Source organism: Arvicola amphibius, chromosome 14 (genome assembly GCF_903992535.2).
Source record: "Arvicola amphibius chromosome 14, mArvAmp1.2, whole genome shotgun sequence".
NCBI lineage: Eukaryota > Metazoa > Chordata > Mammalia > Rodentia > Cricetidae > Arvicola > Arvicola amphibius.
This window is the reverse complement of record NC_052060.1, coordinates 57,213,232-57,240,469: the sequence shown is the minus strand read 5'-3', so window position 1 is coordinate 57,240,469 and position 27,238 is coordinate 57,213,232. Positions and strand designations below refer to the sequence as shown.

The window sequence follows — 27,238 nt, the reverse complement described above, 5'->3', positions numbered from 1 at the left end:
CCCTTAAACTCACGGAGATCTGCCTGCCTCTGCCTCCCAAGTGGTAGAATTAAAGGTGTGAGCCACCACAGTCCAGGACGTAAGTGATAAGTGTGTAATAGAGCAAAATGAGGCTGGGAGAGTTTGACCCTCAGCACTAAAGGAAGAAGAGGGGGAAAAAAGAAAGAAATATAACAAACAGGATCTATCTGCCCTGAAGTTTTGTTTGTTTGGTTTGTTTTGGTTTTTTGAGACAGGGTTTCTGTGTGTAGTTCTGGAACTAGCTCTATAGACCAGGCTGGCCTCGAACTCCCCGAGATCCCCCTGCCTCTGCCTCCCAAGTGATGGGACTAAAGGTGTGCACCACCACCACGTGGCCTTCCTTGAACTCACAAATCAACTAAGAGACAACTAGGTGAGCCATCAAGATGGCTCATCAGACAAAAGCTCTTGCCGTCAAGCCTGACAACCTGAATTCAATCTGGAACCCATACGGTATGGGAGAATTGTCTCCCCACAAGCTGTCCTCTAATGTACTTGGGTTACCAATGGCTTAAGGCCCAGAATCTCTGCCATGTTACAAATGACCGAGCTCACTGCTGCTCAATAAACATCAGATGGAGGACTCTTTAACATGTAAGAAAGAAGACTAAGTTTAAAAATGAAAGACACAGCGCTATACAGAGAAACTGTCTCTAAAAAACCAAAATAATATAAAAGACACAGGTGGAACACACCAGTAGACCCATCACTGTTCTGGAGGTGCTTCCTCAAAACAGCAGGCGAAGGGAAGGGGTGGAAAGCTGGGGTAACAGCTGAGATGTGTAATGCTTGTCTAGCATGATTGAAGTGCTAGGTTCAATTCTCAGGACTACAAAAGGGGGAGGAGGGAATAAACTAGCTTGACCTTCATGCAACAATGCTGTCCTCAGGGAAAGTTACAGAACTCATTCATCTGACAAGACAGAATTTATTGTACAACACTACACAGAGAAAGACTACTTGAGTAGAAAACAACAGGAAGGTAAGACGTGCAAAGTCAAAACCGCCAAGTCCAGACAGTGAGTTTCAGCAGCCATACACACCTGGGACTTTGCAATGGTGACTAATACTCACGCATACACTTTTTTCTAGTATGACAGTGGTTACCAAAGTACTAATTTACACAATTATACTAAAAGCTAAGTACTAAGTACACAATTATACTAAAAGCTGCCAAAATACTATTATAATACTCAACTGTTACTTATTGTTTAATGCCAAACAATTTTTCTTGAAATACTTTTCTTTTTAAAGCACCCGCAACATACTTCCATTGACATTTCTGGCTGTGTACTTTACTATAATCTGTATGAAAAATGATTCCATGCAAAATACTTCTTACATTTTCTTCAACCTCAAAATAAGTTATTTGCAAAAGATTGATAATTTACAAAATTCACCACCAAAAACAGTGTGTAAAACAACAGTTGCAAGAGATTTCTTATTCTTATTAGTCATTTATTAATTTTTCACTTAAGGTTTCTTTAGGAATGGTTTCTCTGTGTAGCTATGGCTTCTTTTTCTTCCTCTGGGTATTTCAAGGATGGGGTTTTCACTGTCACCCAGAACGGCCTCGAAATCTCTGTGCCCAAGCTGGTGTCCAGCACAGTGATCCACTTCTTCCTCACCCTCCAGTGCTGGGATTACAACAAGCACAAGTGACCATGTCCAGCTCAATTGTCTACTAAAGACTCCACACATTCTCAATTAAATATCTACTTCATCTACTGGCCTTTATTACAAGTGCTACCTAAGTGATCTGCAGAATTGTCTAGGAAACTTTTAAGAGCTGGGAATAGTGGTACACCCTGCAGTTACAACCCTTTGAAGGCAGAGGTGGAAATATTGCTATGAGTTCAAAGCCAGCATGGTCTGCACATAGTGCTAAGCTAGTCAAGTCTACACAGTGAGAACCTGTTCAAAAACTAACAGCACCCCCACCCCCACCCTGAAAAGAAGAACCTGTCAATTCAAGTGCCTCCCCCCCATTCCAAGCCTGCCTATTCTTGGGTTCTGGCCTATCTGCACCCTCCTTTTCTCTACAGCTTTTACAGCTCCCTGTCACTGTCAAACTATTTGTCTTTTCCATATCATAACACAACAGGTCCATTCCTCCACATGCCAACCTGCACTAGACGGATTTTTAAAAACAAACAAGTACACCATTTGAGTCGTGTATGGTTTTATTATTATTATTATTATTATTATTAATTATTGTTAACAGGCTGGATGAACTTAGGAGAATTTATATTTAGTAATGAATGCCTGCTGTCTCAGAATTCCAGAGACTGAAGCAAGAGGTTCCTAGATTCCAGTAAAGCCTGAGCTATATTACCTAGTTTTTAAAAGATTTAAAATAGAACTCTATTGCTGCTAAGGTTTTTCAGAAGAATGACAAAAACTATAGATACTTAACATCTTCTAATTTAAGTAGATGTCAGTATTAACTACTGAGGTCTAGCATTCTAGTGAGCTCACTAAATGGCATGGTCAGAGTTGTTACTCTGGGGGGCACTTACTGATCCCCCAGAGGACCCTTTGGTTCCAATCACCCTCGTGGTGACTCACAAACACCTGTAACTCCAACGACTGTATTGTGACAGACACCTTCATCACACACAGAGGCAAATACACATAAAATACACGTTTTTCTTAAACTTAGAAAAACATTTTTTAAAGGAATTTACTTTAATTGAGCGAGTAAACTTGTGGAAAAGCCCAATGCACTGACATGTTTTTAGTTTAGAGTACATAATATATGATTACATATAGTATGTTAAAAGTTATAAAACTCAAGTGGGAATCTCCTTAAATCTATGTCTTACAAAGACTTTTCTGTGCAAAGCCACCAGCACCCTAGAACATTTCCGCTACAAAAAAAAAAAAAAAAAAAAAATAGTTCTATTACTGGAGAAATTTTCAGTACACACCACCAAAATATCCACTTAAAGAAGTGTTCACAGGAGACAGACTTTGCACTAAATCGTTTTACCTAGCTCCCCTTCCTAAAAGACAAACTAAAGCATGGCCCACACAACGCTCGGGTATAGGGTAAAAGGCTGCGGGACCCTGGTAAACTATAACAGGTAAAAGCATATAGTAATACTTTTGTAGTTTAAAAAGAGACAGATCGGCCAGGCGGTGGTGACTCACACCTTAATCCCAGGACAGGGAAGGCAGAGGCAGGAAGATCTCTGTGAGTTGGAAGGCATCCTGATCTACAGAGGGAGTTCTGGAACAGCCAACGCTACAAAGACAGACCCTGTTTTGAAAAAACGACAAAACAAAAACAAACAAAAAACCAACAAGGATGGCTTAGTGGTTAAGAGTGCTTCCCTCTCTCCCCGCCCCCACCCCCAGGTCCAGCGTTCTAATCGCGCATCTACTTCATTTCTGCGCAGCTAAAGACTCCTGTAACACCTAGCTCCTAGGGAATCAGATACCCTCTTCTGCCTCCATAGCAACCGCGCACAGGTTCGCATACACTGACCAAGACTGTATGTGCTCGGTGTGATGGTAAATACTGGTCATCTCACCAGTAGGCAAGCTGAGACTGGAGGACTGCAGCAAGTTTTGGGCCTACCTAGTCAGTTCTACGACTCTAGAATATTCTGGGCTACAAAATGAGCCCGCTTCAAAAATAGAAAAAAAAAAAAAAAGAAGAAACTATATGAATGATCTGGCTTCCTGACTGTGCATCTTTCATACTTCTGAATACAAATAAATGAAACAAATTCAGTAAACACTTAAGCATGGATACTAGAAGTGGTGCGAGTGGTCACTTTAAGAAAACATGACCTTAAACTTAAGTAGCAAGGTAGCAGGATTTTAATTAAAATAATCCAGTATCATTTTATGCAACCTAGAACCACCACTCCCGAATATCAAAAGGGTAACCTCAGTAACACTAAAAGGCAAAGCCCTACATCGAGCACGTACATAACAACGATTTTATTCTGATCTCAGATACTGTCAGGGATGAAGGGGACTCCAAACATTGCCAAAAGCTCCTGTCAACGGCCAGGGTACTGAGAACTAATCAATGGCCAAGTGAGTAACTAAGTGATGCCCGGACACAAGCAGAGATGCTCGGCTTTCTCTTAGGCGACTGGAGAAAGACACCGCAGCCACAGGCGACAGAAAAGTAAACAAGGCAGGAATGCTTTAGGGAAAGGGTAACTGGGCAGAAACTGTCTGGAACCACGGTAGAGGGAGAAGCAGCCGAGGGGCAGCGGTCGGCGGGGCAGCTTTCGGCAGGTGGCGGGCGCCTGGGGGCGGGAGGAGCGCAGCGCCCCGACGGCCCGTCCGCACGGCACAGTCGTCGCCGTCGCCGTGGCCGGGGAGGCGCGCGCAGGCAAAGCTCCCGGCGACCAGGGCACGCGCCCCGGCCCCTCCCTGACAACTTGCCTGCTGGAAAAAAGAGTTGCAGGTCCCAGGTCCCCGGAACCCAGGGATCCGCCATCCAGCACAACCGCTCTGCCAACCAGATCCCGCGAGAACCGGGAGTTCTCGCGATACAGACCCACTAGCATCTCGCGGGCGTGCTCTGGAGCCAACATGGCGGCGGCGAGGGGAGCGAAAAAAAAATCACTACTTCGGGGCTTTGAGAAGTGTGCTTCGGTCTCGGACGGGAGGGCGGCGGACTGACGGGAGGCGGGGCAAGCCTTCCCCGCCCCGTGCGTCCCCCCCCCGAGTCCCCCGTGCGGGAGGAGCAGGGCCGGAAGCCGCACGGAGCCCTCCGCCGGCCGAAGCGCCACACACAAACCCGAGGTCGACCTCAGCCGGCCTCGCCGTGGATCACGTGACCGTCACGTGGGCCGCGCGGGCGCCCGGCGCCTCCGCGGGCCTCCCCGCCCCCTCCGCCGCGCACGCACGCGCGCGCGCGCGCCCAGCCCACGTGGGGGCGCCGCCGCCTCAGCCACCCCCCTCCCGGCGCCCGTCCGAGGGGCTGCGGCCCCGCGCGTTTCCGCCGCGCTCTCCCCGAGTCCCCACACACTCTCCGGCCGGCCCCGCCACGCGCCCCGGGAGCCCGCTTACCTCTCGCGCCGGGCCCGGCCGCTCTGGGAGGCGCCGCCCGCGTGGCCGCCCTCGGCCCCCGCCGCGCACTGGCTCGAGAGCCCTCCGCCGCAGGAAGCTCCACAGCGGCGCCGCGGCGCTTCCAGGTGGGTCCCCGCCTCCCGCTCCTCCACTTCCCGCAGCAGCGGCGGCTCCTTCCGGTCCCCTCCTTCCTCCGGGTTGAGACGCGTGGGGCCGGGCGCTCACGGCGCCACCTGCTGGTGACCGCGGCCGCGCTGCTGGGCGGCACGGAGGGCGCGCAGGGCCGCTTCCCGGCGTGGTGGGGACCTCCCGAGATCAGCCCCGGCTCAGCGATGCCCTCCGCCCGCGGGACCTGGGCGGGCTCCCCAGACCGGCCCCGGCTCAGCGATGCTCTCCGCCTCCCGCCTGTGCTCATGCCCTGCCTAGGGCCGACCGCGACCCCAGAGCCCCAGCGCCCCCACCTCTCCCGGGTTTCAGGTCTCAGAAGCCTGTCGGAGGGCGGTCCAGACCACCCGGTTCCCAAGGGCGCACCTTTAGACGGCACTTCCAGCCGTTATCTGTAAGTGTTCTCGCCACCAAGGATGTAGGACGGGACGTCTTTTCTCCGGGCCTTTTTCCGACAAATGGCTCAACACGTAGTAAAAAATGATGGTTGCTGGAGCTCAGGTGTGTTTATGTAGCTCAGCGTGTGCGTGCCGGGCATGAGCTCTGAGTTCAATCCCTAACACCTGCCTTCAAAGACGCTGTGTTGGGAGTTGAGGAAAGTAATGCCCGCCGTCAGTAATGGAGGGAAGCGATTTCTCTGGGTGGATAGCACATAGACTGTCACTCTTGAGCTGTGGAAACGCTGACCTAAACCTCTGGCTGTGAGATTATGTTCCAAAAATCCCAAGTCCACTGGTGGAGTCTGCTGTTGGAGCTCTTCCCAAAAGTAAAGTCCTGCTTCAGAGCCTTTGTTTTCCTCCCTGAGGCAGTCGTTCTGTTTTTCCAAGCAAATGGATATCCGTGCTTTCTTTTTTTGTTGTTGTTGTTTGTTTTTTGTTTTCCGAGACAGGGTTTCTCAGTACTTTTGGAGCCTGCCCTGGAACTAGGTCTTGTAGACCAGACTGGCCTCGAACTCAGAGATCTGCCTACCTCTGCCTCCCAAGTGCTGGGATTAAAGTCCTGCGGCAGTCGGCTCGTGCTTTTTTTCAATTTGTTAAATTACTAAATCATTGAAGTGGTCTTGTATTTGTTTCGTTTTCAGTTGAACCCAAAGCAACATCTCCTACAAGACAAAGGGTGCAGGTATGTTGTGCTGATGATCACACCTGCAGCCTCCGTTGCCTTAGTCTTCGGAGTAGCTGGGTCTCCAAGACCTCACCAGAGCACATCCTTCCCATGTTTTTCATTGAACTCTGCTGGAATAGACAAAGATATAAAAATAACATGGTTTCCCCACCAGATTCTGTCCATAATAGCAGGATGTTATCTACATAGGATAGCTCCTGCTGGGGATGGTCAGAACTTAGCTTTCTTGCCGCTCAGAGCATTGTCTAGAGCCAGGCACCGGTTGTCAGCCCCAGCCATGTCCTTGTCACGTGATGTCATGTTTCCAAAAGAACTGATGACTGTAATGACAAAGGTCGTGTCATTGATTCCAGCCTGTATCCATCTGTATGATCCAATGGACTAGATGAGGCAGTCCATTCAGACCAGGCCCTGCCTCTGCCTCCCGAGGGCTGGGGTAAAAGGCATGTGCCACCTCTCTGCCCAGTTCCTCTATTCAGACTTTGTTCAGCTTTTTTCTCCTCCAAGGGAATGGTACCAAGAGTATTCCCTTTTAAGTCCCTGCACCAGTCTATAAACTTCTGCTACCTGAGACCCAAACTGGCCTTGCTCACATTTGGAGACAAAACATGTATTACGCTCGAGTTGATGTTTTCACTGAGACAAGACCTTACAGTCCAGACTGAGTTAAAGCTCCATGTGTAGCTCGGAACACTTGATTATCTGCCTTACAGTGCCAGAATTATAGGCTACTAAGCAAATTTGAGGCCAGCCTGAGCTGCGTAAGGCCCTATCTGAGAGAGGGAAAGAGAAGAAAAATCTAAAGTTCCTCTGTTTTACAAACCAGGCAGGCCTAAGTTTCAGTTTCTTAAACATAGTGCTGTTAACAATACTCCTGACAGCAGGGACAAGGGAGAGAGCATGTACAAGGCCTGTTTCTGCCACAGAGTAGCTCAAAGCAATGACCAAATAAGGACAGTTCCTGCAATCCCTTTGAAACACATCAGGCTTGCCCAGGTAAGATGGGAAAAGTAACCTCAACCAGTCAAAAGTATACTAGCATAACTGTTACCTGCTTGACCAATCATGTTCAAGATGACCTAACTTCCTGGAATTCCCCTAATTGTGCTTACAAGGAGCCTGTGTGCTGCTCTCAGGGTCACTATCTGTACTCGTGGTCGGTCCTGCATATTGGTAGTTTCTGGAGAATAAACACTTTTTTACATACTATTCGAGTCTGGGGGTCTTTCTTGAGTGATTCTGAGGTCCTTGAAGAGAGACAGAGTGCATGGTGCATGGTCAACTGATTTTGAAAGCACTGAGTGCTGGTGTGAAATACTCAGGATTCAGCCACAGCCCTCACTCAGATTGAAGAAACTTGAATAGGTCTCAAAAGGAATGCTAGGGTTGGTGTGTAACTCAATGATAAAAACATTGTGGTTTGATCCTTATATAACAAAATACTGAAGAAAAACAAGGAACCAAAGATTTAGTCCTTGGTTAGACCTGGGACAGGGCAGAGACATGATAGCAGAGAAAAGCTGCTGACCCTCAGGGACAGCTAGGAGTCTCAGACAAGTAGCCTTCCAAGGCATGCCCCTAGCAGCCCACTCCCTCCCACTGGGTCTCCTTTCTCTTGGCCCATTCAGAATAAACTGATCAGCGTTAGCCCATGGGTGATGCTGGCACCTGTATCACATCGTATGATGTAGGGTCCAGCCACCTCACACTTCAGCTGGATGGTACTTCAAAATGAGATACACTTCATGTCCTGTTGTCGGAGGTTTTCTGTCCTGCCCGGTTCCTGCAGGCATTTAAGTCCCAAAGAAATTACACAGAGGTCTACTGATTGGCCCATTAGCTCAGGCTTTTTATTAACTTTTATAACTTCTATTAGCCCATTCTTATCTGTGTTAGCCATGTGGCTCATCAGTTGAGCTCACTGCACGCAGTCCCCTAGGGATTTGACATCCCATCAAGGAACAGCGCTGACTATCCATTACCAGCAGTTAGTGAGGTGCAGTGTTGGAGGCCACTACTTTTAGGCCTTTGGACTGGACAAGATGCAAATGGGCACAGGGCAGTTTGGTTACCTTCTGTTAAGGGGCTGTAGCCATAAGATCACCTATGATGTTATTTTGCTGTTTTCTCGAGACAGGGTTTTTCTTTATAGCTTTGGAACTCGCTGTCCAGACCAGATTGGCCTCGAACTCACAGATAGTCACCTGCCTCTACCTCCCAAGTGCTGAGATTAAAGGCGTGTGCCACCACCAACTGGCAGAACATGATAGTATTTAACATGTATAAGATCCTACATTGAAGAAGAAAAAGAGTGCTAGAATTAGAAAATTAGTACTCCTAACCCACAGTTGACAGGTTTTGTTTGTAGTTTGCTGCCGTTTGAGACAGTCTTTATTTCACAGCCCACACTGGCCCCAAACAAAATTCCTCCAGCCTGAGCCTCATACTTGAACACAGATGCCAACCACCATACTGTCCATCTTGAAATGGTTTAATAAACTTTATTACAGGGGCTGGAGAGATGGCTCAGAGGTTAAAAGCATTGCCTGCTCTTCAAAAGGTCCTGAGTTCAATTCCCAGCAACCACGTTGTTGCTCACAACCATCTGTAATGGGGCCTGGTGCCCCCTTCTGGCCTGCAGGCATACAGACAGACAGAATATTGTATACATAATAAATAAATAAATATTTTAAAAAATAAACTTTATTACAGCAAAGAACTTCTTTGTTGCATGTTTTCAAATAAGATGATGAAAAGCATTAATAATAAATTTCATGCCCTTTTTTAAAAAAGTCTATCAAATAAATTCAACATTCAGTTTACACATCTTAAAATGATTTTTATTGAATGGGTTTTAACAACATTGTTTTTAGACAGTGTGGCTACCCCACACAAAAACAACGCTGTTGTGAATGCTGTTGCATAGCCTCGGTGTCACCTAGCATGTTTGTACTTGGAATACAGTTAAGCTCTGGACATCACATAATCAAGCAAACAGCAATGCATACTCTTATTATTTAAAAAGACTGCATTTCATTAAAAAATTATTTTGCAAGTGGTTTAAGCTTTATCAACAGTCTCATTTGACACATTCCATACTTCATGCTCTCAAAATAAAAAGCGGCCTAAAACTAAGATTTTTTTTTTTAAGTTACTGACATTAATGAATACCATTCAGGTCTACAGAATTAAAGTTTAACATTTTACATTATAAGCAGCAATAAGTTACTGATTATCTGGTGACAAATTCCATTCAAACTAAATACATCCTGTTACATTCAAAAGACTTTGTAAATTTTAATATGCAATTTTGTATGCTACAGTGCAAAAGAATTAACATCCTAATGTTTCCTGAGCTTTAGGAAATTAACAATTTTCTGACCACTACTCTCAATTTAAAATATGCTCCTTACTATGCAAAGCCATGTCAAAACTATACAATTAGGTTATTTTGAGAACTGAAAAGATTGGCTTAGGGTAATGAAAAGGTTTTCAAGCAGAAGTATTTACAGCACTGAAGAGGGCACCTGGGTCTGCCCAGAACCTAAACAGTACACTGAAAGACATGGTAAGTTATTTAGCATTAAATATTACCAACTTATATTACACATTTAAACATACCCTCCCATAATGCCCAGTACAAAGGAATAAATGTGACAAAAGGTGAAAAATCAAAGAAATAAACATGCTTTAAGGAATGACTGAATGCGTGCGCGAGTGAGGACGACTTCTCGTCAGAGCTCTGTACCCTCAAAACTACAAGGATCGAGTTTCTACTTCAATCTTCTCCTCTGCTTGCAGTACGTCGGGGTCAACATGAACCACCGGAGGTCGGAGGATAACTTCAGGCCCTCCACCATATATGGACTGCAGGAAATTCCATGTTTCTTCTGAAATTTGACCAGAGTCTGCTCCTAAAATTGTGTGTGTATGCAAAGAATGATGTTTACAAACATGAATATATTGCACAGATATAAGCTACAATACGTAAGACAATACGTAATATCTAGAGTTGTGTATTCCTAGTTCTTTTTTTTAAAGCAATATCTTTAATTTTCAACACTTCTTTTTTTATATTATTTATTATGTTCTGTCTGTATGTATGCCTACCCACCAGAAGAGGGCACCAGGTCTCATAGATGGTTGTGAGCCACCATGTGGTTGCTGGGAATTGAACTCAGGACCTCTGGAAGAGCAGCCAGTACTCTTAACCTCTGAGCCATCTCTCCAGCCTTATTCTTAGTTCTTACCAACAACTCTAAAACCCTCCCACAACTAACACACACTGCTTTCTTGCCCTTTGTTCTACTGTAAGTCTGAACATCTCTGAACATAATCTGAATTAGGTTAATTAAAAAAAAAATAACAGGATGACTGGTTAATATTTCTACCAGTGAGAAATCGTCACAAGTAAAGGTTTCAGTATTAATTAAATCATGTTGGTGTAGGCCTGTGATCCCCACACGTGGCAGGGAGAAACAGGAGGATCACAAGTTAAACCCATTCTGGGCTACCTAGAATTCAAGGGCAGTCTGGGGTACATGATACCCTGTCTCAGAAAAGAAACTCTGTGTGTTTATTAAACAAACTTACCTTGCTTGAGCATCACATTACCACATTTAGTGACTGCAATTTTAGTGTTGTCAATAGGACCTGGAGGATCTAAATCAAAATGATAAAAGAATTGTTAAGATAAACATGTTCAAAGAAATGCTGCAAAGAAGTACATAATTTTATCGCTGAAATAACTGAGAACTACCAATAAAATCTAGTTATTTACTTACTTTTTATGAAATACCATCTATTTTAAGTATCTTCCCAGCTTTGGGGATTTCAACTGACCCAAAAACAACCAAGAAAAGTGAGAGGTTACTCAGCAACAAAATCTAATACAGTTTCTTAACTGCTCATTGGGAACTGCAGTTCAAATATTTTTTAATGCTATAAGAAAGCTTTGTAATTTAAAAAAAATTATAAAATTCTCACTTCCAAATATGTTCTTTAAACCAAAATCATTATAAAATGAAATATTAAAAAGCCTCTTTTCTTTGTACATGAAAGTGCAGTACTTGTCCATTCTCAAAAAGCTCCCAACAGACATGAGGAAAGGAAAATAACTAAAATCTTACAGAAAAGTAGGCATATGGTTTTAATATATGTGTGGTCTGCTTTTGCGTAATGCATTGTTTAAAATACAGTTGAAGGGGCAGTCCGGGAGGACCAGTAGAACAAAGTATGCCATTATGTTTAAAATCGCCATAATTAAGTCCATCACTTTGTTTGCTAACTAAAAAATAAACCAAGAAATTCAAATATGTACATGTATTTTTGTAAGCAACTCAACATATGAAGAACAGCTTATTTTCAAATTATTATTATTAATAGTAGTACTAGTATTGAAATAGATTCTCACTATATAGTCCAGGCTATGTGGAAAAGGCTGGCCTTAACTCCTCAGATGTCCCTGCCTCTGCCTCCCCAGTGCTAGGATTAAAGGCGTACACCATGCCTTATCCTCAAATCTTTATACATAATTATTTTTAAAAGTCCACACTGTATTCCACTGTACTAGATAAACTATAATTTACTCACCATCCTGTTGTGTGATATTTTTTTAAATATTTATTTATTTATTTATTATGTATACAATATTCTGTCTGCGGGTATGCCTGCAGGCCAGAAGAGGGCACCAGACCCCCTTACAGATGGTTGTGAGCCACCATGTGGTTGCTGGGAATTGAACTCAGGACCTTTGGAAGAGCAGGCCGTACTCCTAACCGCTGAGCCATCTCTCCAGCCCATGTTGTGTGATATTTTAAGGTTTTTCTTTATCTGGGTGGGGAGAGGGTGATCTTTGTGAGATGAAATTTATTACACAACATTTACTATGTAGACCAGGCTGGCCTATAAAGTTTTTCAGCATTAAGATTAAATTTATTTATGTATCTGTGTATGGGATGTGTGTGCCAGTGCCAATGGAGATGAGAAACAGGTGTCAGACTCCCCTGGAGCTGCAGCGGGAGGTGGTGATGAGCTGACTGACGCAGGTTCTGTCCCCAGAGCAGCAGCAAGTGCTGTTAACTGCCAAGTCACCTGTCTAGCCACTGGTATTAAAATTAAAGGAAATTTTAATTCTTTTATTCTTCCATAAGTAATAATTCATAGCAATAAGACTATGAACTAGAATATAAGTTCCCTGAAATCATAGGTCTTTTTTGTTCACTGGTATAATCTCCAATAATCACAGAATTAACAAACAAAAACATAGCTAAGAAACTTTGAGTTCAGCACTTACCTCCATCCTTACCCTTCACAAAACTCTCCCATTCTCTAAACCACTGCATACTGATACAATAAAAAGTTGCCGGAGAGTCCTCCTCTTGAAATGCTCTGTTGAGCTACAGAGAGGAAAGGTCAGACACCTAGCATCTGGAACTTGAGATATTCTCCTTCAGCATCCAACAAGGTAATTTCTCATACACACGAGGTTATCTTAGTTCTAAGACACAGGGCAGTCTATCAATAAGTGACTCTAGATTATGTCTCAGAATACAACAAACATACAAAAGAGGAGCATGAGAAACGGGGTAAGAGAACATGACTAAGGCAAAGAATTCACTAAATACTTCATATGTTTATTAAAAAATCTTTCACCATAGCCAACTTAAAAAAAAAGTAAAGATCAAATGGCTAGAAACATTGGTATGAAAAAGGGGTGCAATTAACAGGGCCTCAAAAGAATAATAAAGGGTATTTAGAATTTGTCTAGTTACAGCAGCATTTCCTGTTGGGCACAAAATGACAGTGATATACACTAGATAAGGACAGACATAACCAAATTCAGACTGCCAGTGCTTTAAGACTTTTAAACTGTTTTGTGTGTGCCTGATGTACTCCTAATCCTCAGGCTTCTGCAGTGATCACACGCTTTTCTAGTTACAACTATGTATGTGACTGTCTCTCACCCCTACGAGCCTTTCCTTTAACTCCACCACAGTCGAGCTCTGACCACTTCAACTCCTCACACTACTCTCAAGCCCTTTAAACCTTACTCAACACTTTGTCTTTCCCTATAGATTTTTTTAAGAAAATAGCTCGTGTAGCCTAGGTAGCCTCGAATTCCAGATACCCATGTGACCCCCCAAAAGTTAGGATTACAGGTATGTGTCGCCATGCCCAGCTGCTCCTGACCCTTTAATATTTACCAAGTTCAAGTATGCTGAGGGCAAGAGTCTTCCTGGGACACTCAAAAGCTACTTACATGGGATCCATAAAACAGGATACAAAAAATTCTGGGTCTGTGTATGGTGTTTCTAAAAAAATTAAGACCTGGGCATGGTCAAAACAACCCTGTACAATAAAGGAACTTCACAATCCCTGACTTCAAATTCTACTACAGAGCTACAGTACTGAAAACAGACTGGTATTGGCATAAAAACAGACAGGAGGACCAATGGAACTGAATCAAAGATCCGAATATCAATCCACACACTTTAGAACATCTGATTTTTGACAAAGAAGAAAAAATATAAAATGGAAAAAAAAGAAAGCATATTCAACAAATGGTTGAATAACTGGATATCAACATGTAAAAGAATAAAATAGATCCATATTTATTGCCATGCATAAAACTCAAGTCCAAATGGATCAAAGACCTCAACATAAAACCAAGCACACTGAACCTCACAGAAGAGACAGTGGGAAGTACATTTGAATACATTGGCACAGGAGACCACTTCCTAAATATAACCCCAGTAGCACAGACACTGAGAAAAACAATAAATGGGACCCCCTGAAACTGAAAAGCTTTTGTAAAGCAATGGACACAGTCAACAAGACAAAACGGCAGCCTACAAAATGGGGAAAGAGCTTCACCAACCCCACATCGGACAGAGTGCTGATCTCCAAAATATACAAAGAACTCAAGAAATTGGTCATCAAAAAAACAAATAATTCAATTTTAAAAAATTGGACCTAAACAGAGAACTCTCAACAGAGGAATCTAAAATGGCTGAACGACACTTAATGAAATGCTCAACATCCTTAGCCATTAGAGAAATGCATATCAAAACAACTCTGTGATTCCATCTTACACCTGTAAGAATGGCCAAGATCAAAACCACTAATGACAATTTATGCTGTGTGGTAAAGGGAACACTCCTGCATTGCTGGTGGGAGTGCAAACTGGTAGAGCCGCTTTGGATTTCAGTATGGTGATTTCTTAGGAAAGTAGGAAACAAATTACCTCAAGACCCAGCAATACCACTTTTGGATACATACCCAAAGATGCTCAATCATACCACAAGGACATGTACTCAACCATGTTCATAGCAGCTTTGTTTGTCATAGCCAAAACCTGGAAACAGCCTAAATGCCCCTCGACTGAAGAATGGATTAAGACGATGTGGCACCAGATTTCACCCACATTGCTTCTGACCATGGAATTTAGTTTATACAAAGAAGAAAAGGTCTCACATCCGTAAGGTTCACTCATCTTACCACAGGCTGCCACCCAAAAGCTGCTCGCTTATAAAAGACTCACTTTCTGTACCTGATAGCAACAGTTGGCAGGTTTGAGAGTGTTCTATGTGATATGCCCCCACTCTGGAAGTCAGTAACATGTTTTCCCCATCACTAGAATTTACAAGACTAAAAAGTGGGTTATGGATGAAGAAAACCCACCGACAACTTCCTACACTGACACTCACAAAAACGTTCTCCCTATAGACAGAACTTGAGCCTCTCCTGCTTCGGAGGATTTAGTTCCACAGGGAAAAATAGTTTTTATGGGACTGGTCCTTGGTACAGTCCCTTGACTATACTGTTTTTCAGGTCACTGACCCAACTGGGAAAGAGGAATTAAGAGTTCAAAATACTGGCTAAAATGATTAAGCTCAGTTACGGTGACTGCTTCACAAATTATACAAATGACTACTACACAAGAGCAAAGAGCTGAGAGCTAGGAAACAAGTGACGTGGGGTTGGGGTGCTGGCACATTTCCTTAACCCCAGCACTCGGGAGAAGGACCAAGCAGACCTGGTCTACACGGCAAGTTCCAGCACTACATGAAGACGTCCTCACCAGGCGGTGGTGGATCTCTGAGTTCCAGGCCAGCCTGATCTACAGAGTGAGTTCAAGGACAGCCAGGGCTACACAGAAACTATGTCTTGAAAAACAACAATAAAAAGACCTTGTCTTAAAAATTTTTTAACAGAAACTGCATTTTCTATAGAATATTCCAATGAAAAATGATCACAAAATTGGTAAGTGAAAAGGGAAATTTGCTTTTTCACAGTTCTGGAGACAAGCATCCAACATCAAAGTGCTCAGAACACTGTTCCTGGAGACCTAGAGACTCCACTTCTTCCTCCTTCAAGGGCTGCCTATGGCTGTTTTCACTTCAATCTGCCCTCCATCCTGCCATAGTACTCTCTTCTCTGTGTATCATGAAAGGGACACTGACTGCATTTAGGTTTTATACAAACTTCTCAGGATGGTTTCAACCCAAAATCCTATGCAAAGGCTCTTTTCAAGGTGTCATCTGTCATTAAGGTCAATTCACAAAAGGCACAACATGGAAGATCCTTTTAGGATCCAACATTCAATTGAGTACCAATACTATTCAGTATTTCTATAATCTTTAACCAGAGGTTAAAACTTAACCTTACAGAAATCTAACAATTAAGACTATTGAGGGTCCAGACCTTTCGAGAATGAACATGCAGGTTCCTTTAGCAATCAACAGCACAAACAGCTGCAGCCTGCACAGACTACAGACTACTCTAATGAGAGAACATACAATTTGGGAAGTAAAATTTCTTGCCATGGCAAATGCACAGGAAACAGAAATGCGCCCACAGGAAGAAGAGAAGCAGAACTGTGGAGAACCGAGCAGGGCTGTCATGGCCGCGCAGGCAGGACCTGACGCCCACTGCGGCTCTCTCACCACCATTCATGGCCGAATGCCGGCTAGCCATCTCTAGCTTACATAGCTTACAATTTGAAAGTGTTACATCTTTACCCGAATAAAAATTTCCAGTTCAGTTTTTCTTCGTTTCTCAATCTTCTCGGCCTCGATCTGGCAGGTGTGACAGATGTACAGGTGGTTGACCGCGGGTCCTCCTCCATACCTAAACACGGAGAGCACAGGTCACAACTGCAGAGAGGGCCCGTGCTCGAGGACACTGCTGCTAGCTTTTTAATCAGTGTTTAAATTGCCAGTTACAAATAAATTCTGGGGCTGGCAAGATGGCACAGTGGGTCTTAAAATAAGTTCTGAGTTTGTTCCTCAGGACACCATGAAGGACCCTCCAGCTGCCCTCGGGTCTCCACCTGTGCTCCATAGCATGCACGCATGCACGCATGCATGCATACATACATACATAGCATAGCACACAGAGAGAATTACTTTTAAAAAACAATAAAAAATTTAAAGAATAAATCCTATAGGAAAATTCTCAAATTAATATAAAAAAATCACATTAAAAACTCCACCTTATGTGTCCCAGGGCAAACAGCACTGCCTATGTGACACCTACCCTGCTTTGTCTGCCTTTCACCTTGCCCTTACAGCTATTCAAAGATTAGCACAAAATATTCTCTTAGTTATGCAAGCAAATTTTAATCAAATGAAGTCTTCCCATGCTCGAGTTAAAAGCACTTAATGAATGCATTTTTAATATTTAATTTAAAATGCTTAGTATGGAAATAACATTTTAAAACTTTATAATTCGGGAAGATATCCAATTTTAGTAGTGTAGTGTACAACTATGAGAAATTTTGCTATTGGGGAGATGTAACATCCTTTAATGTACAAAAAGTTATATACTAAAACATATACTACAGATAATCATAAAAATTACCATTATTTAGACTAGGGCCCCACAAACTAAAAGTCTTCCTACTGATACTTTAGAGTGAATAAATTAAGAAAAGGGATGTTCTTCCTAGACATCAGAGAACACACTGGGCAGCTGTGACAACCCAACCCTTTGTAACTGCTCATTTGCTTTATGACACCATACTGTTGAATTTCAACAACAAACCTGCTATAGAGGTTATCCCAAATGTTCTGAGGCAGCATCAAAACTAAGTCTTCAATGTAACTAGCTTTTCGTGGAGGAATACCTAAAATACATATTAAACAAGTGTACTTAATGTTTACTCTTTAATTTCCCTATATGACTTTCAATGACTAAGTTTTGCAGTGCTAGAGACTAAATCAAAAGTTTACTCAAGTAAGGCAAACACTCCCACACAAAAAGCCTTTGTTTGTTTGGTTGGTTGGTTGGTTGGTTTTGGTTTTTTGAGACAAGGTTTCTCTGTGTAACAGCCCTGGCTGTCCTGGAACTCGCTCTGTAGACCAGGCTGGCCTCGAACTCACAGAACTCTGCCTGTCTCCAGAATGCTGGGATTAAAGGCGTGTGTCATCACCACCCAGCACATAAGGTCATTTTCATTTATTTATTCATCAATTTACTTATTTAACATACCAACCACAGTTTCTCCTCCCCTTCCCCCCCCCCCCCCCCCCGCCTCCCTTCTGCCTACCCCCTCATCCACACCTCCTCCGGCTCCATTCAGAATGGGTAAAACCTCCCACGGGACTCAACAAAGCATGGCCTATCAATAAGGTCATGTTTAATGGTGAATGGCCAATCCTTTTGTTTTGTTTTGTTTTTTGGTTGGGTTTTTTTTTTTTGTTTTGTTTTGTTTTGAGACAGAGATTTACTCTGTAGCCCAGCCTGGCCTCCTCTTCTGCCTCGGACTCCCAAATAGTGGGATTACAGGAGTATACAACCATACCTGGCTTTCAATCACTGTTCTTAAATCTCTCCTTATAAAAATGTAAGTAAGCCGGGCGGTGGTGGCGCACGCCTTTAATCCCAGCACTCGGGAGGCAGAGGCAGGCGGATCTCTGTGAGTTCGAGGCCAGCCTGGTCTACAAGAGCTAGTTCCAGGACAGGCTCTAAAAAAGCTGCAGAGAAACCCTGTCTCGAAAAACCAAAAAAAAAAAAAAAAAAAAAAAAAAAAAAAAAAAAAAATAAAAATGTAAGTAAAAAGCATTTTTAGTAACTATGCTTCCTAAAGAGGAGCAAAGCATATGCCTTGAAATACCCATTCAGAATTATTTATTTATTTGGCAGCACTAGGGTTTGAGGCTAGGACCCTGAGCAAACCAAGCATGTGTTCAATCACTAACTGGTATCATTAAACTCAGAAATAATGCAACTTTAGGTCTCTATATACAATACAGGATATTCCCCACCCCTATATTTTCATTACAAAAATAATCAACAACAGCAAGTCCCCGACCATAAAGGTCAGTGCAAGCGTCCACAGAAAGGTCTTTATTACTACAGAAACAGACAGTAACAGCGCATTCGTCACAGAGGCGTATGTTACAGGTAACAAGTCCCAAACATGCTTCACACTTCAGAAAGCCACCTATTCACCAGAGACAGACAGGTAAGAGCCACACTCACTGCCCAGGAACGGCCCTCCCAGGAGACATGCATGAAGAGGGCTCACTCGACCATGATTAGCCACCCAAGTATCTGCTCTAGCTCAGAACTAAAGCTTTCACAACATGGGACAGTCTCTGGCATTCTTAGTTCTAGTGCTAAGTTTCACACAGGGTCTATTTCTGAACCATAAGGAATCAAATACACTCAGGTCCAGATGGGGATGTAAGGAGGGGAAATTCATGGCTCTTTATTAATTTGCAAAGGATTTAACAGCGACCCTCTACCACTGTTTACATAACAACACTCCTTACCTCCATGAATACAGAGAAAGTCATTATTTGAGATAGGGCCAGGTTCAGCAAAGGTCTTAAACTTATTTAACCACTGTCGAGATATATAAAACTGAAGGAGGCTAGGCTCCATTATGTTCAGCAGATTTGATATCCTCCGCCTCTCCTTCTGGGCCTCCTCACTGCTCTTCCTGTGGAGGAAGATTCACTGAGGTTAAGACACGCTTTACCACACTCCACTACAGCGCGGCTCCTCACCATCACTCTTCCTGTGGAGGACAGACTCACTGAGGTTAAGACACGCTTTACCACACTCCACTACAGCGCGGCTCCTCACCATCAGACTTAAAATCCACACTGTACTACAGCTCTCATCAGTCTTAAGGAATCCCAAGAGAAACAGTCTGTCCCACAGCTCAGTACATTATACATTACCCTGGGGTCGGCACTGAATCTTAACTATGGGTATCTAGGGAACCCCTGGTACACGGTAGACATTCAGTGTTAGTAAGATCAAGTCGGGTGGCTGAGCTGCATTCTTGGTTCCTGTTCCAGTATCTAGCATTTCCTTTTATAAGATACAGAAATATATCAAACATTTTTATAGTAATACCTTTTTTTGCTACAGGATATTTAGAGAAGAAATTTGGTGTTTAATTCTGACTTTATATACTTTAAACGAACATACATCCTGGGCCAGTGAGATGCTCAGGGGGTAAGGGTACCTGCCAGCAAATCAGAGGAGTTCAATGCCCAGAACCCACATGGTTTTCTGACCTCCACAAACAAACTTCAGTGCACACACGCAGGAACATACATGCACATACACATAAATAAATAAATAAATGCTAAAGAAAGAAATGAGGGGCTGGAGAGATAGCTCAGCAGCTTGCTGTTCTTGCAGAGGACCTGGGTTAGATATGCAGAACCCACATGGTGGCTCACAACCACCTGTAACTCTAGTTCCAGGGGATCTGATGCTCTCTTCTGACCTCCTCTGGCAGCAGACATACATGTGGTGCACAGACTTACATACATACAAAATACCTCTATACATAAATTTAAGTGAACCTCTAAAAATATAAATGCTTAAAAACAAACTAAAAATATTTCTAAAACAAAATATATCCCTTTGCCTGTCTATGAATTCTTAATTTCCTGAACAGGGGTCATCTATGAACAGCTTCCTTCTCCTACTCATAAGAGCACATTTCTCATGGCCACTCATAAGCCCTGCAAGTCTCAGAAGTGAGGATCCTACAGAGATGTCCTTTCTTCACCGTGACATGACAGTCCCGTCACCTGTAGAAAAGGACGTAGGCTTCGGCATTCTGCACGGTGGACTCGGAAACCTCAGTGACGCTCTGGTCATCGAACTCATACCACAGGTTATTTAAATTGTTGCGGCAGTAAGCGATGTAGTGCCCACCTGGATTGCAAGGAAAAGCGCCTGTTAGGGTCTACATGTCACACCTACACGGCATCTGTAGCCTTGCTGGTCGGACTGCGCTCAGCACTGCCAGCAGACAGGAAGCACCAGACTTTTATCCTTTTATTCTGTTGTGAGATAACGCCTCACTGTTGTAGCCCAGGCTGGTCTTGGAACTGACAATCCTCCCACTCAGCTTCCTGAGTGTGTTCCACCACGCTCGCCCTAGACCATGGAGCCCTGAAAACCTGTAAGAAACCCACCCTGTTAAAGCTGTTACCTTATAACTGTTTTTCCAAATAGTCTAGGGAAAATATTTAGTCTTAAATTTAACATCTCAAATGCCTCCTCTGACACATAATAATTGTACATATTTATATATGTAGAAGATATAATTAGGGCAATTAACATCACAATCACCTTAAATGTGGAGCTCTTTGTCTGAAAGTCTCTGCTACCCAGGCTGGTCTTGAACTTAGCAGGCATTCAATGTTTGCCAATAAGATCAAGCTAGGGGGCTAGAGAGATGGTTCAGCGGTTAAGAGAACTGACTGCTCTTCCTGAGGACCCGGGTTCAATTCCCAGCACCCACATGGCAGTTCACAACTGTCTGAAAATCCAGTTCCAGGGATCTGACACCTTCACACCAATGCACATAAAATAAAGTTAAATAAACCATAAAAATTAAAAAAAAAAAAAAGACCAAGCTAGATACCTAACCTGTATTCCTGGTACCTGTTTTAGGTAGCTGACTTTTTTTTTTTTTTTTTTTTTTTGGTATTGCATTCCTAATCCTGCTTTAGCCCGGGAGTATGGCAACGATAGGCATGTACCACTACAACCATTTTCCTAAATGGTTATTATTCACTTGGGTTAAGTCTGTTGTTTTTCTGATACTAAGGACTAAAATCTGTTTTTAAATTTTTCTTCCCTTGGTCAAGTGGGGCTTATTTAAGCAATCAACTTAGATACGTATTTCTATATCAAAAACAAATGTCAAGCCTTTGTACTTACTGCTTGCAGTCCCATGATGACAGATAACTGACAGGAGGTCATAGGTCACAATCTGCGCTGGGCTATCCTTTGCAAGAAATGGCTGAAGGTCCAGGCCTTCCAGAGGGAAGGAGACGTGGGTGCTGATTTTAGTAGAGAACATCAGCTCATGCCGAAACCTCTTAAGATGAATGCACAAGATCTAAAAGTGTAACCAGCACCCAAATGGTTAGGGACGCTTACAAGTGCTGAGAAGGACAATGAAGTTCTGCGCTATAAGGAGAAAACGAGGCCGTCAACCAAACACAACTAGAGTCATTTAAATGTTTATTTTTAAATACTGTATTTTGGTTTTTGGATTTTTTTTCTTCCATTTTTAAAGGTCTCTCTGTGTAGTCCTGACTGGCCTGGAAGTTAATCGTTATGTAGACCCAGGCTGGCCTCAAACTCAAGAGATTTGCAGAGCCACTGCACCTGTCTCATCTTATATTCTCAATAAGAGTCTTTGAAGTATTTACATAATCAAAGTAGGAATGTTAAATATCATCCTGAATTCTAACATGATTCCAGATATAATTTCAATGTGACAGAGTGGGCAGGGCTCCTCTTCCCAAGCTCAGTGCTACTGGTTCCTGACTGTGCACTTCAGACCTGTAAGACCCCGCAATGTCTGGTGACATGTTCAACAGCACACAGTGAAGGGGTGTTAGTGTACCCCGCAATGTCTGGTGACATGTTCAACAGCACATGGTGAAGGGGTGTTAGTGTACCCCGCAATGTCTGGTGACATGTTCAACAGCACACTGTGAAGGGGTGTTAGTGTACCCCGCAATGTCTGGTGACATGTTCAACAGCACACTATGAAGGGGTGTTAGTGTACCCCGCAATGTCTGGTGACATGTTCAACAGCACACAGTGAAGGGGTATTAGTGTACCCCGCAATGTCTGGTGACATGTTCAGGAGCACACTGTTAAAAGGTGCTCATATATTTAACCCAGCCTCCTAAAATGAGTCCTAAGGGTACGTATGGTGCTCCAGCCATTCTGAGTTACTGCAGTGTGTGACGTTAATGCACAACCACATTTTATGAATGAGTAAAAAAGAAGTCATACCTCAGGAAACTTCTGTACTTTACAAAACTTTACTCCATTCCTCAACCTAAAGGCAAAAAAGAAAAACTAATAAATCTACAAAACATTTATTACATTCAACTGGACCACAAAAATCTTGCAGAAAATGTCAAGAAAAAAAGTTATCAGAGTAGCATATCCCGAGTTAGTTATGTACATATTTATACACTAAATACCCTAACAATAAAATGCCCCTTATCATAAAAAATAACTTATACCAAGATAGTAATAAAGAGCTAAAAATCACTGCACAATGCTTTGACTCGCCTAGCACGCGCAGACCTCAGGTTCCATCCACAGCACTACACAGGTCACGCGTTGGAGCACATGCCTATAGTTTCAGTACTTGGGAGGTAGAGCAGGAAAATCTGACACTCCAGGTCAGCCTCAGTTCTGTTAAGAAGCTTGAAGGCAGCCTGGGATACGTGAGCTCCTGCTTTTAAAAGCACAGCATGGAAGTGGGACAATGTCTACACTTTTATAATATGCAACACAGTGCAAACTCCAGCTCTTCAACATCAGTAGTTCAGGGTCATTTAGTTATTCTTTTTATCTTGTTTTAGAGACAAAGTCTCAAATTTACAATCCTCCTATCTCAGTACTGAAATATCAGCATTTACCACACACCTGGCTTGAAAACCTTTATTCTCCTTTTTCATTTCAGGTGTTTTGAGACAGGTTCTCTCTACATAGCTCTGGCATTCCTGTAACTCACTCTGTAAACCAGGCTGGCCTCAAACTGACAGAGATCCACCTGCCTCTGCTTCCTAAGAGCTGGGATTAAAGGCGTGCATTACCACACCAGGCTCATGACATAATACATAAATATCACACTTAGACTAGAAACCTTTACTCTTAAGCCAAAGATTATAATAATTAACCAATATCAATGACCACTTGTCCGATCTACACTGGGGATCTGGGGAGAACACTGGTTCTTCAACCTCATTGCTGTTTCCTCTAGCTGGCACGTCTGGCTTCACGGGGAGATACCTTCCTAGACTCAGCTTCTTTTCAGCTGTAAAACTAGGCAAGGCCCTTTCTGCGTGGTGAGAGAGGGATCGATTTGATCATGGTTGCATGACTGGCTAACATTGCTGCACTCCAACAGCTGCAGGCTGACATCCGCTGTGGCTGCAGCAGCTTCTGCGCTGTGAAGACTCCAGCTGGAGGGGATGGAGAGGTGCTCAGCAGTTAAGAGAATGTGCTGCTCTTGCAGGAGACGGGGTTCAGTTCCCAGCACCCACATTCCAATTTCAGGGATCTGATGCCCCCCTGTGACCTCCATGGGCATTGGGCACATACTTGCTGTACATAGGCACATGCAAGCACAGTACTCATACACATAAAATAAAAATTAAAAATAAAGATTCCAGCTTTTCTTAGGAGTTCATTTTTTCTATACAGAGATTCAGAAAAATTTCACAATTCTCTCTACACCAAAAATGCTTGTCATTCTTTATCAAACTTCTACTCACATTTTCGGACATCATCAAGAGGTGTTTACTTTGCTTGCTGTAGTTGTTGACTTCTGGCTGGCCTAGAAAACACTACCTAGACCAAGCTGGCAGGTCCCTGTGTTGGAATCAAAAGGTGTGTGCCACCACACCCAGTCCAAAAAGAGGTTTTTAAAAGTGAAAATTATTACGAGACAGAAAAGGAAGCTGGTAGCAAATATGAACAAAATGAGACTCAGCCATCCTGTTGTTCTGCCCCATAGCAGCAAACCTCCTGCAGGACCCCAGTTACCATGGCAACTCAAGCTTCATGACACCAGTTACCATGGCAACTCAAGAATCCTTTGTTTTATAATATAGTTAATGCAAACTCACAAACTTAACTTCATTCATCAAAAGCCATACATTTAATAGCATCTTACATCAAACTACTAAATATTTACCTTAAACATATTTTATAAAATAACCAGTCTCTTATTTTTAAAGGAAGGCTTTCTGGCCTAGAATTTTCCAGACATAGCATCAAGTATAACTCCAATGTGCCCAGTTCAGATAACCAAGAAAAATACAAAATACAAAGCTAAAAACAATGTTACTTACTTTTTGCATTTTTCACAACTGTACATATTGTCACCTGCAAACAGAGCAGACCTAGTCACTATCTAACTGCCAGCAAACTCCTCTCAGTTCCCGGATGTGCCCAACGTGGACTTCACGCACAGCGACAGTGAACTCACCATGCTCACTCCCCCACCATCACCACCCTCCCTCTCCTCTCACTCTGACACACTAACTCAGGAAACAGTCTCTTTTTTTATTCAATAAACAGAATTTATTGGTAGTCTGTGATATGCCCAGACTGAAATCTGCTGTATATGTGATATGTCCAAGCATGATGCTGAACACACAAGAAAAACGGAGGACCTTCAGAGAGGCTGAAGATGTAAAGACAACTCAAGACACATCTGCCATCCATTGTCTTCATAAGTTCTCCCTTCTCTGAACCACACATCTTCAAAGTCTGTCATTCGTATTAGAGAAATGTATATAAATTCTAATCGCATCTCCACTGCCGTGGAAGGTCCCCCATGCACATCCAAGCAAGTCCTGCTGAAGCTGCCCAAAACCTCAGCATTAGCTTCCCTACAAAACCAGCCACAAACATGATTACAGTTCTTACCTTTAAGTTCATCTCTGGCGAAGAACGCAGCAAGACAATCTTGCAAGGTTACTACTGGACCCCAAAACCAGCTAGGGACACATGAGACAACAAACCTGAAACATCATTGAAGAAGAAAAAGGAAGTGTTCTGCTAGTACAGCAGAAGCAGCAGCCAACAATCAGTCAAGGCAAAGAAAGCAAATACACACCTCTTCACATACTCCATGAAGAAAGCTATCCAGCCCTGTGGCGCGTACGCTTCACCACACGAGCCTGCTTTGACTATGGTGGGGTGGCTGGAGGAGTGCAGCTTGGCCAGGTCTTCCTTGCCAGGAATCGGCAAGGACAGATCCTGAAAGGTCTCGAGGGTTACAGACACCTGCAAGTGTTTGGTTTTAATGGATGGAAAGAACTCAGCACAGTTATTTATAAGATTAGATTTCTTCCAAAGATGAAAACAAGTTATTATAATAAGCAAATATAAACAACAAGCATATTGCTTTTAAAATACTACAGACAGAAAAGAGCCTGGCTTGCTTTGTACCAGGTGCTGTTTCAAATGTAATCTTCATATAAGCCACTGGTATTTCTATCTATGGATCAGAGATGTCACGGTGTTAAAAAGCACAGCAAATCCAGCCACCTGGCTGCTAAAAACTGGCATACAGATTCTTTGAGTGTGGGGGAGGGGAGACACGCAGGACTGGGTCTTATTATATGCTTTATGACCTAGGAGGTTCTCAAACTCTGTCAAGTCATTCTCTCGCCTCAGCATCCCAAGAACAGAAACTGCAGGCTGAAAATAGTCTTAAATGTTGTTTAAAAGAGGGTGAAGAGGAAACCAGCCCTGCCATGGACCAGCATTAACAGCAGGGATGAACCATGGGAGATACACGGCTTCAGGCAACCATGGAGTGTAAATGCACACACTTAGATGACTACAATGCCTTTGGAGATAGGCTCTCACTACATGACAGTGACAGGCAGTCCATCCTTAGCTGTAGCACTAACCACACACCACAAGTAAAAACACTTCTGGGTAATATACTGTCTATGTAATATGACCCTACTGAATGCCTTCCATTTGACTTAATGCTATGACACAATATGGGAAAGCTTATTTCTCTTGCTTTTGAGACAGTATTTCACACTCATCAACCATATCCACCCTGCACTGAAGTGAGAATGAAGAATTTCGAAAGAGTAGGTGTTAGTCAAACCCTCACGATAATTTTAATTTATGTTTGAGACACGGACATCTGTCAGTTTTTTTTCTTGTGTTTGTGAATCTGGCATTATCTTTATTATTGAATCACCTATGTCTTTACAAGCTGCCTACAAAACCAAATGTAAAACACACACTTAATTGCCTTTGCTTGTGAACACAACCGTTTCCAGGCACACCTAATTTCTTCAGCCTTCAGAGAATAAGCACTGTTAACTATCTTGTTGCCAAGCAACTTCTCACCTTCCTATGCAACCAAAAGAGACCGAGAGCCAAGGTCCTTTCCAAAGGACGTGTCTCATCCCTCCCATCTACAATGACTGACACACAACAGACATGTATGCATGTTCTGCAACAGCAATGGCAGTTTAACTCTTGGACCTCCTCAGGCTCTTAAAGTCATTTAAGAGGAATGTGCTGTGTGCTGTGGTTCCCTCCTACTCACCCTGTCGCACGTCAGACACTGCACTGAACTAACGATTGTTCCATCAAATATGTCAGAAATGACACTTCTGTATTTCTTATGCTGCTTTTTTCTCTTTGGAGATGCAGACTGAGCTAGAATTAAAAAAAACATTAAAAAGAACCATTAGTTCCTTGAATATTTTTCTCTAAAATATTTTTGCATTGTCTTGGATTTTGTTTTTTGAGACAATCTTATGTAGTATAGATTGGCCTCAAATTCCCTATGACACTACAATTGACCCTGAATCCCGGTTCCCTGGCTTCCACTGCC

General features: G+C 43.0%; 3 protein-coding genes across 9 annotated transcripts in view; 1 reads left to right on the top strand and 2 right to left on the bottom strand.

Annotated features, from left to right (window-relative positions):
- Positions 1–6,114, bottom strand: part of Zzz3 (zinc finger ZZ-type containing 3) — a 69,870-nt gene extending 63,756 nt beyond the window's left edge. For 2 of the 5 annotated variants that reach the window (XR_005283077.2, XM_038310893.2), the window contains exon 1: positions 5,059–6,112. The gene's annotated coding sequence lies outside the window, so the exon portion shown is untranslated. Of the gene's footprint in view, positions 1–5,058 lie in introns of all 5 variants that reach the window. The other 3 variants (XM_038310896.2, XM_038310894.2, XM_038310897.2) reach the window with 3 other exon arrangements.
- LOC119800702 lies at positions 408–7,557 on the top strand. Its single transcript, XM_042054144.1, has 3 exons — positions 408–474; positions 5,262–5,617; positions 6,305–7,557. Exons 1-3 carry the CDS (start codon positions 408–410, stop codon positions 6,731–6,733), a joined length of 852 nt encoding a protein of 283 aa, XP_041910078.1. The 3' UTR covers positions 6,734–7,557.
- A 1,609-nt stretch (positions 7,558–9,166) lies between these two features.
- The window catches only part of Usp33 (ubiquitin specific peptidase 33), a 52,439-nt gene continuing 34,367 nt past the window's right edge, over positions 9,167–27,238 (bottom strand). For 2 of the 3 annotated variants that reach the window (XM_038310890.1, XM_038310892.1), the window contains 13 exons: positions 26,948–27,060; positions 25,487–25,656; positions 25,297–25,391; positions 24,717–24,750; positions 22,642–22,687; positions 21,550–21,730; positions 20,409–20,535; positions 19,128–19,297; positions 17,395–17,476; positions 16,371–16,479; positions 12,644–12,746; positions 10,942–11,010; positions 9,167–10,262 (listed from right to left, as the gene is read on the bottom strand). In XM_038310890.1, the coding sequence (XP_038166818.1) occupies positions 10,105–10,262; positions 10,942–11,010; positions 12,644–12,746; positions 16,371–16,479; positions 17,395–17,476; positions 19,128–19,297; positions 20,409–20,535; positions 21,550–21,730; positions 22,642–22,687; positions 24,717–24,750; positions 25,297–25,391; positions 25,487–25,656; positions 26,948–27,060 (1,457 nt within the window). In that variant the 3' untranslated portion in view covers positions 9,167–10,104. The remainder of the gene's footprint in view (positions 10,263–10,941; positions 11,011–12,643; positions 12,747–16,370; positions 16,480–17,394; positions 17,477–19,127; positions 19,298–20,408; positions 20,536–21,549; positions 21,731–22,641; positions 22,688–24,716; positions 24,751–25,296; positions 25,392–25,486; positions 25,657–26,947; positions 27,061–27,238) is intronic. The other variant, XM_038310891.1, reaches the window with a different exon arrangement.

What these genes read in the sequence shown, in the direction of transcription:
- LOC119800702 (XM_042054144.1), top strand. Translation starts at nt 408, where the DNA reads ATGGCTCATCAGACAAAAGCTCTTGCCGTCAAGCCTGACAACCTGAAT. An exon ending in TTCAATCTGGAACCCATACG is followed by an intron (nt 475 to 5,261) that starts GTATGGGAGAAT and finishes CTCCGGGTTGAG; the next exon opens with ACGCGTGGGGCCGGGCGCTC. An exon ending in GGCACTTCCAGCCGTTATCT is followed by an intron (nt 5,618 to 6,304) that starts GTAAGTGTTCTC and finishes TTTCGTTTTCAG; the next exon opens with TTGAACCCAAAGCAACATCT.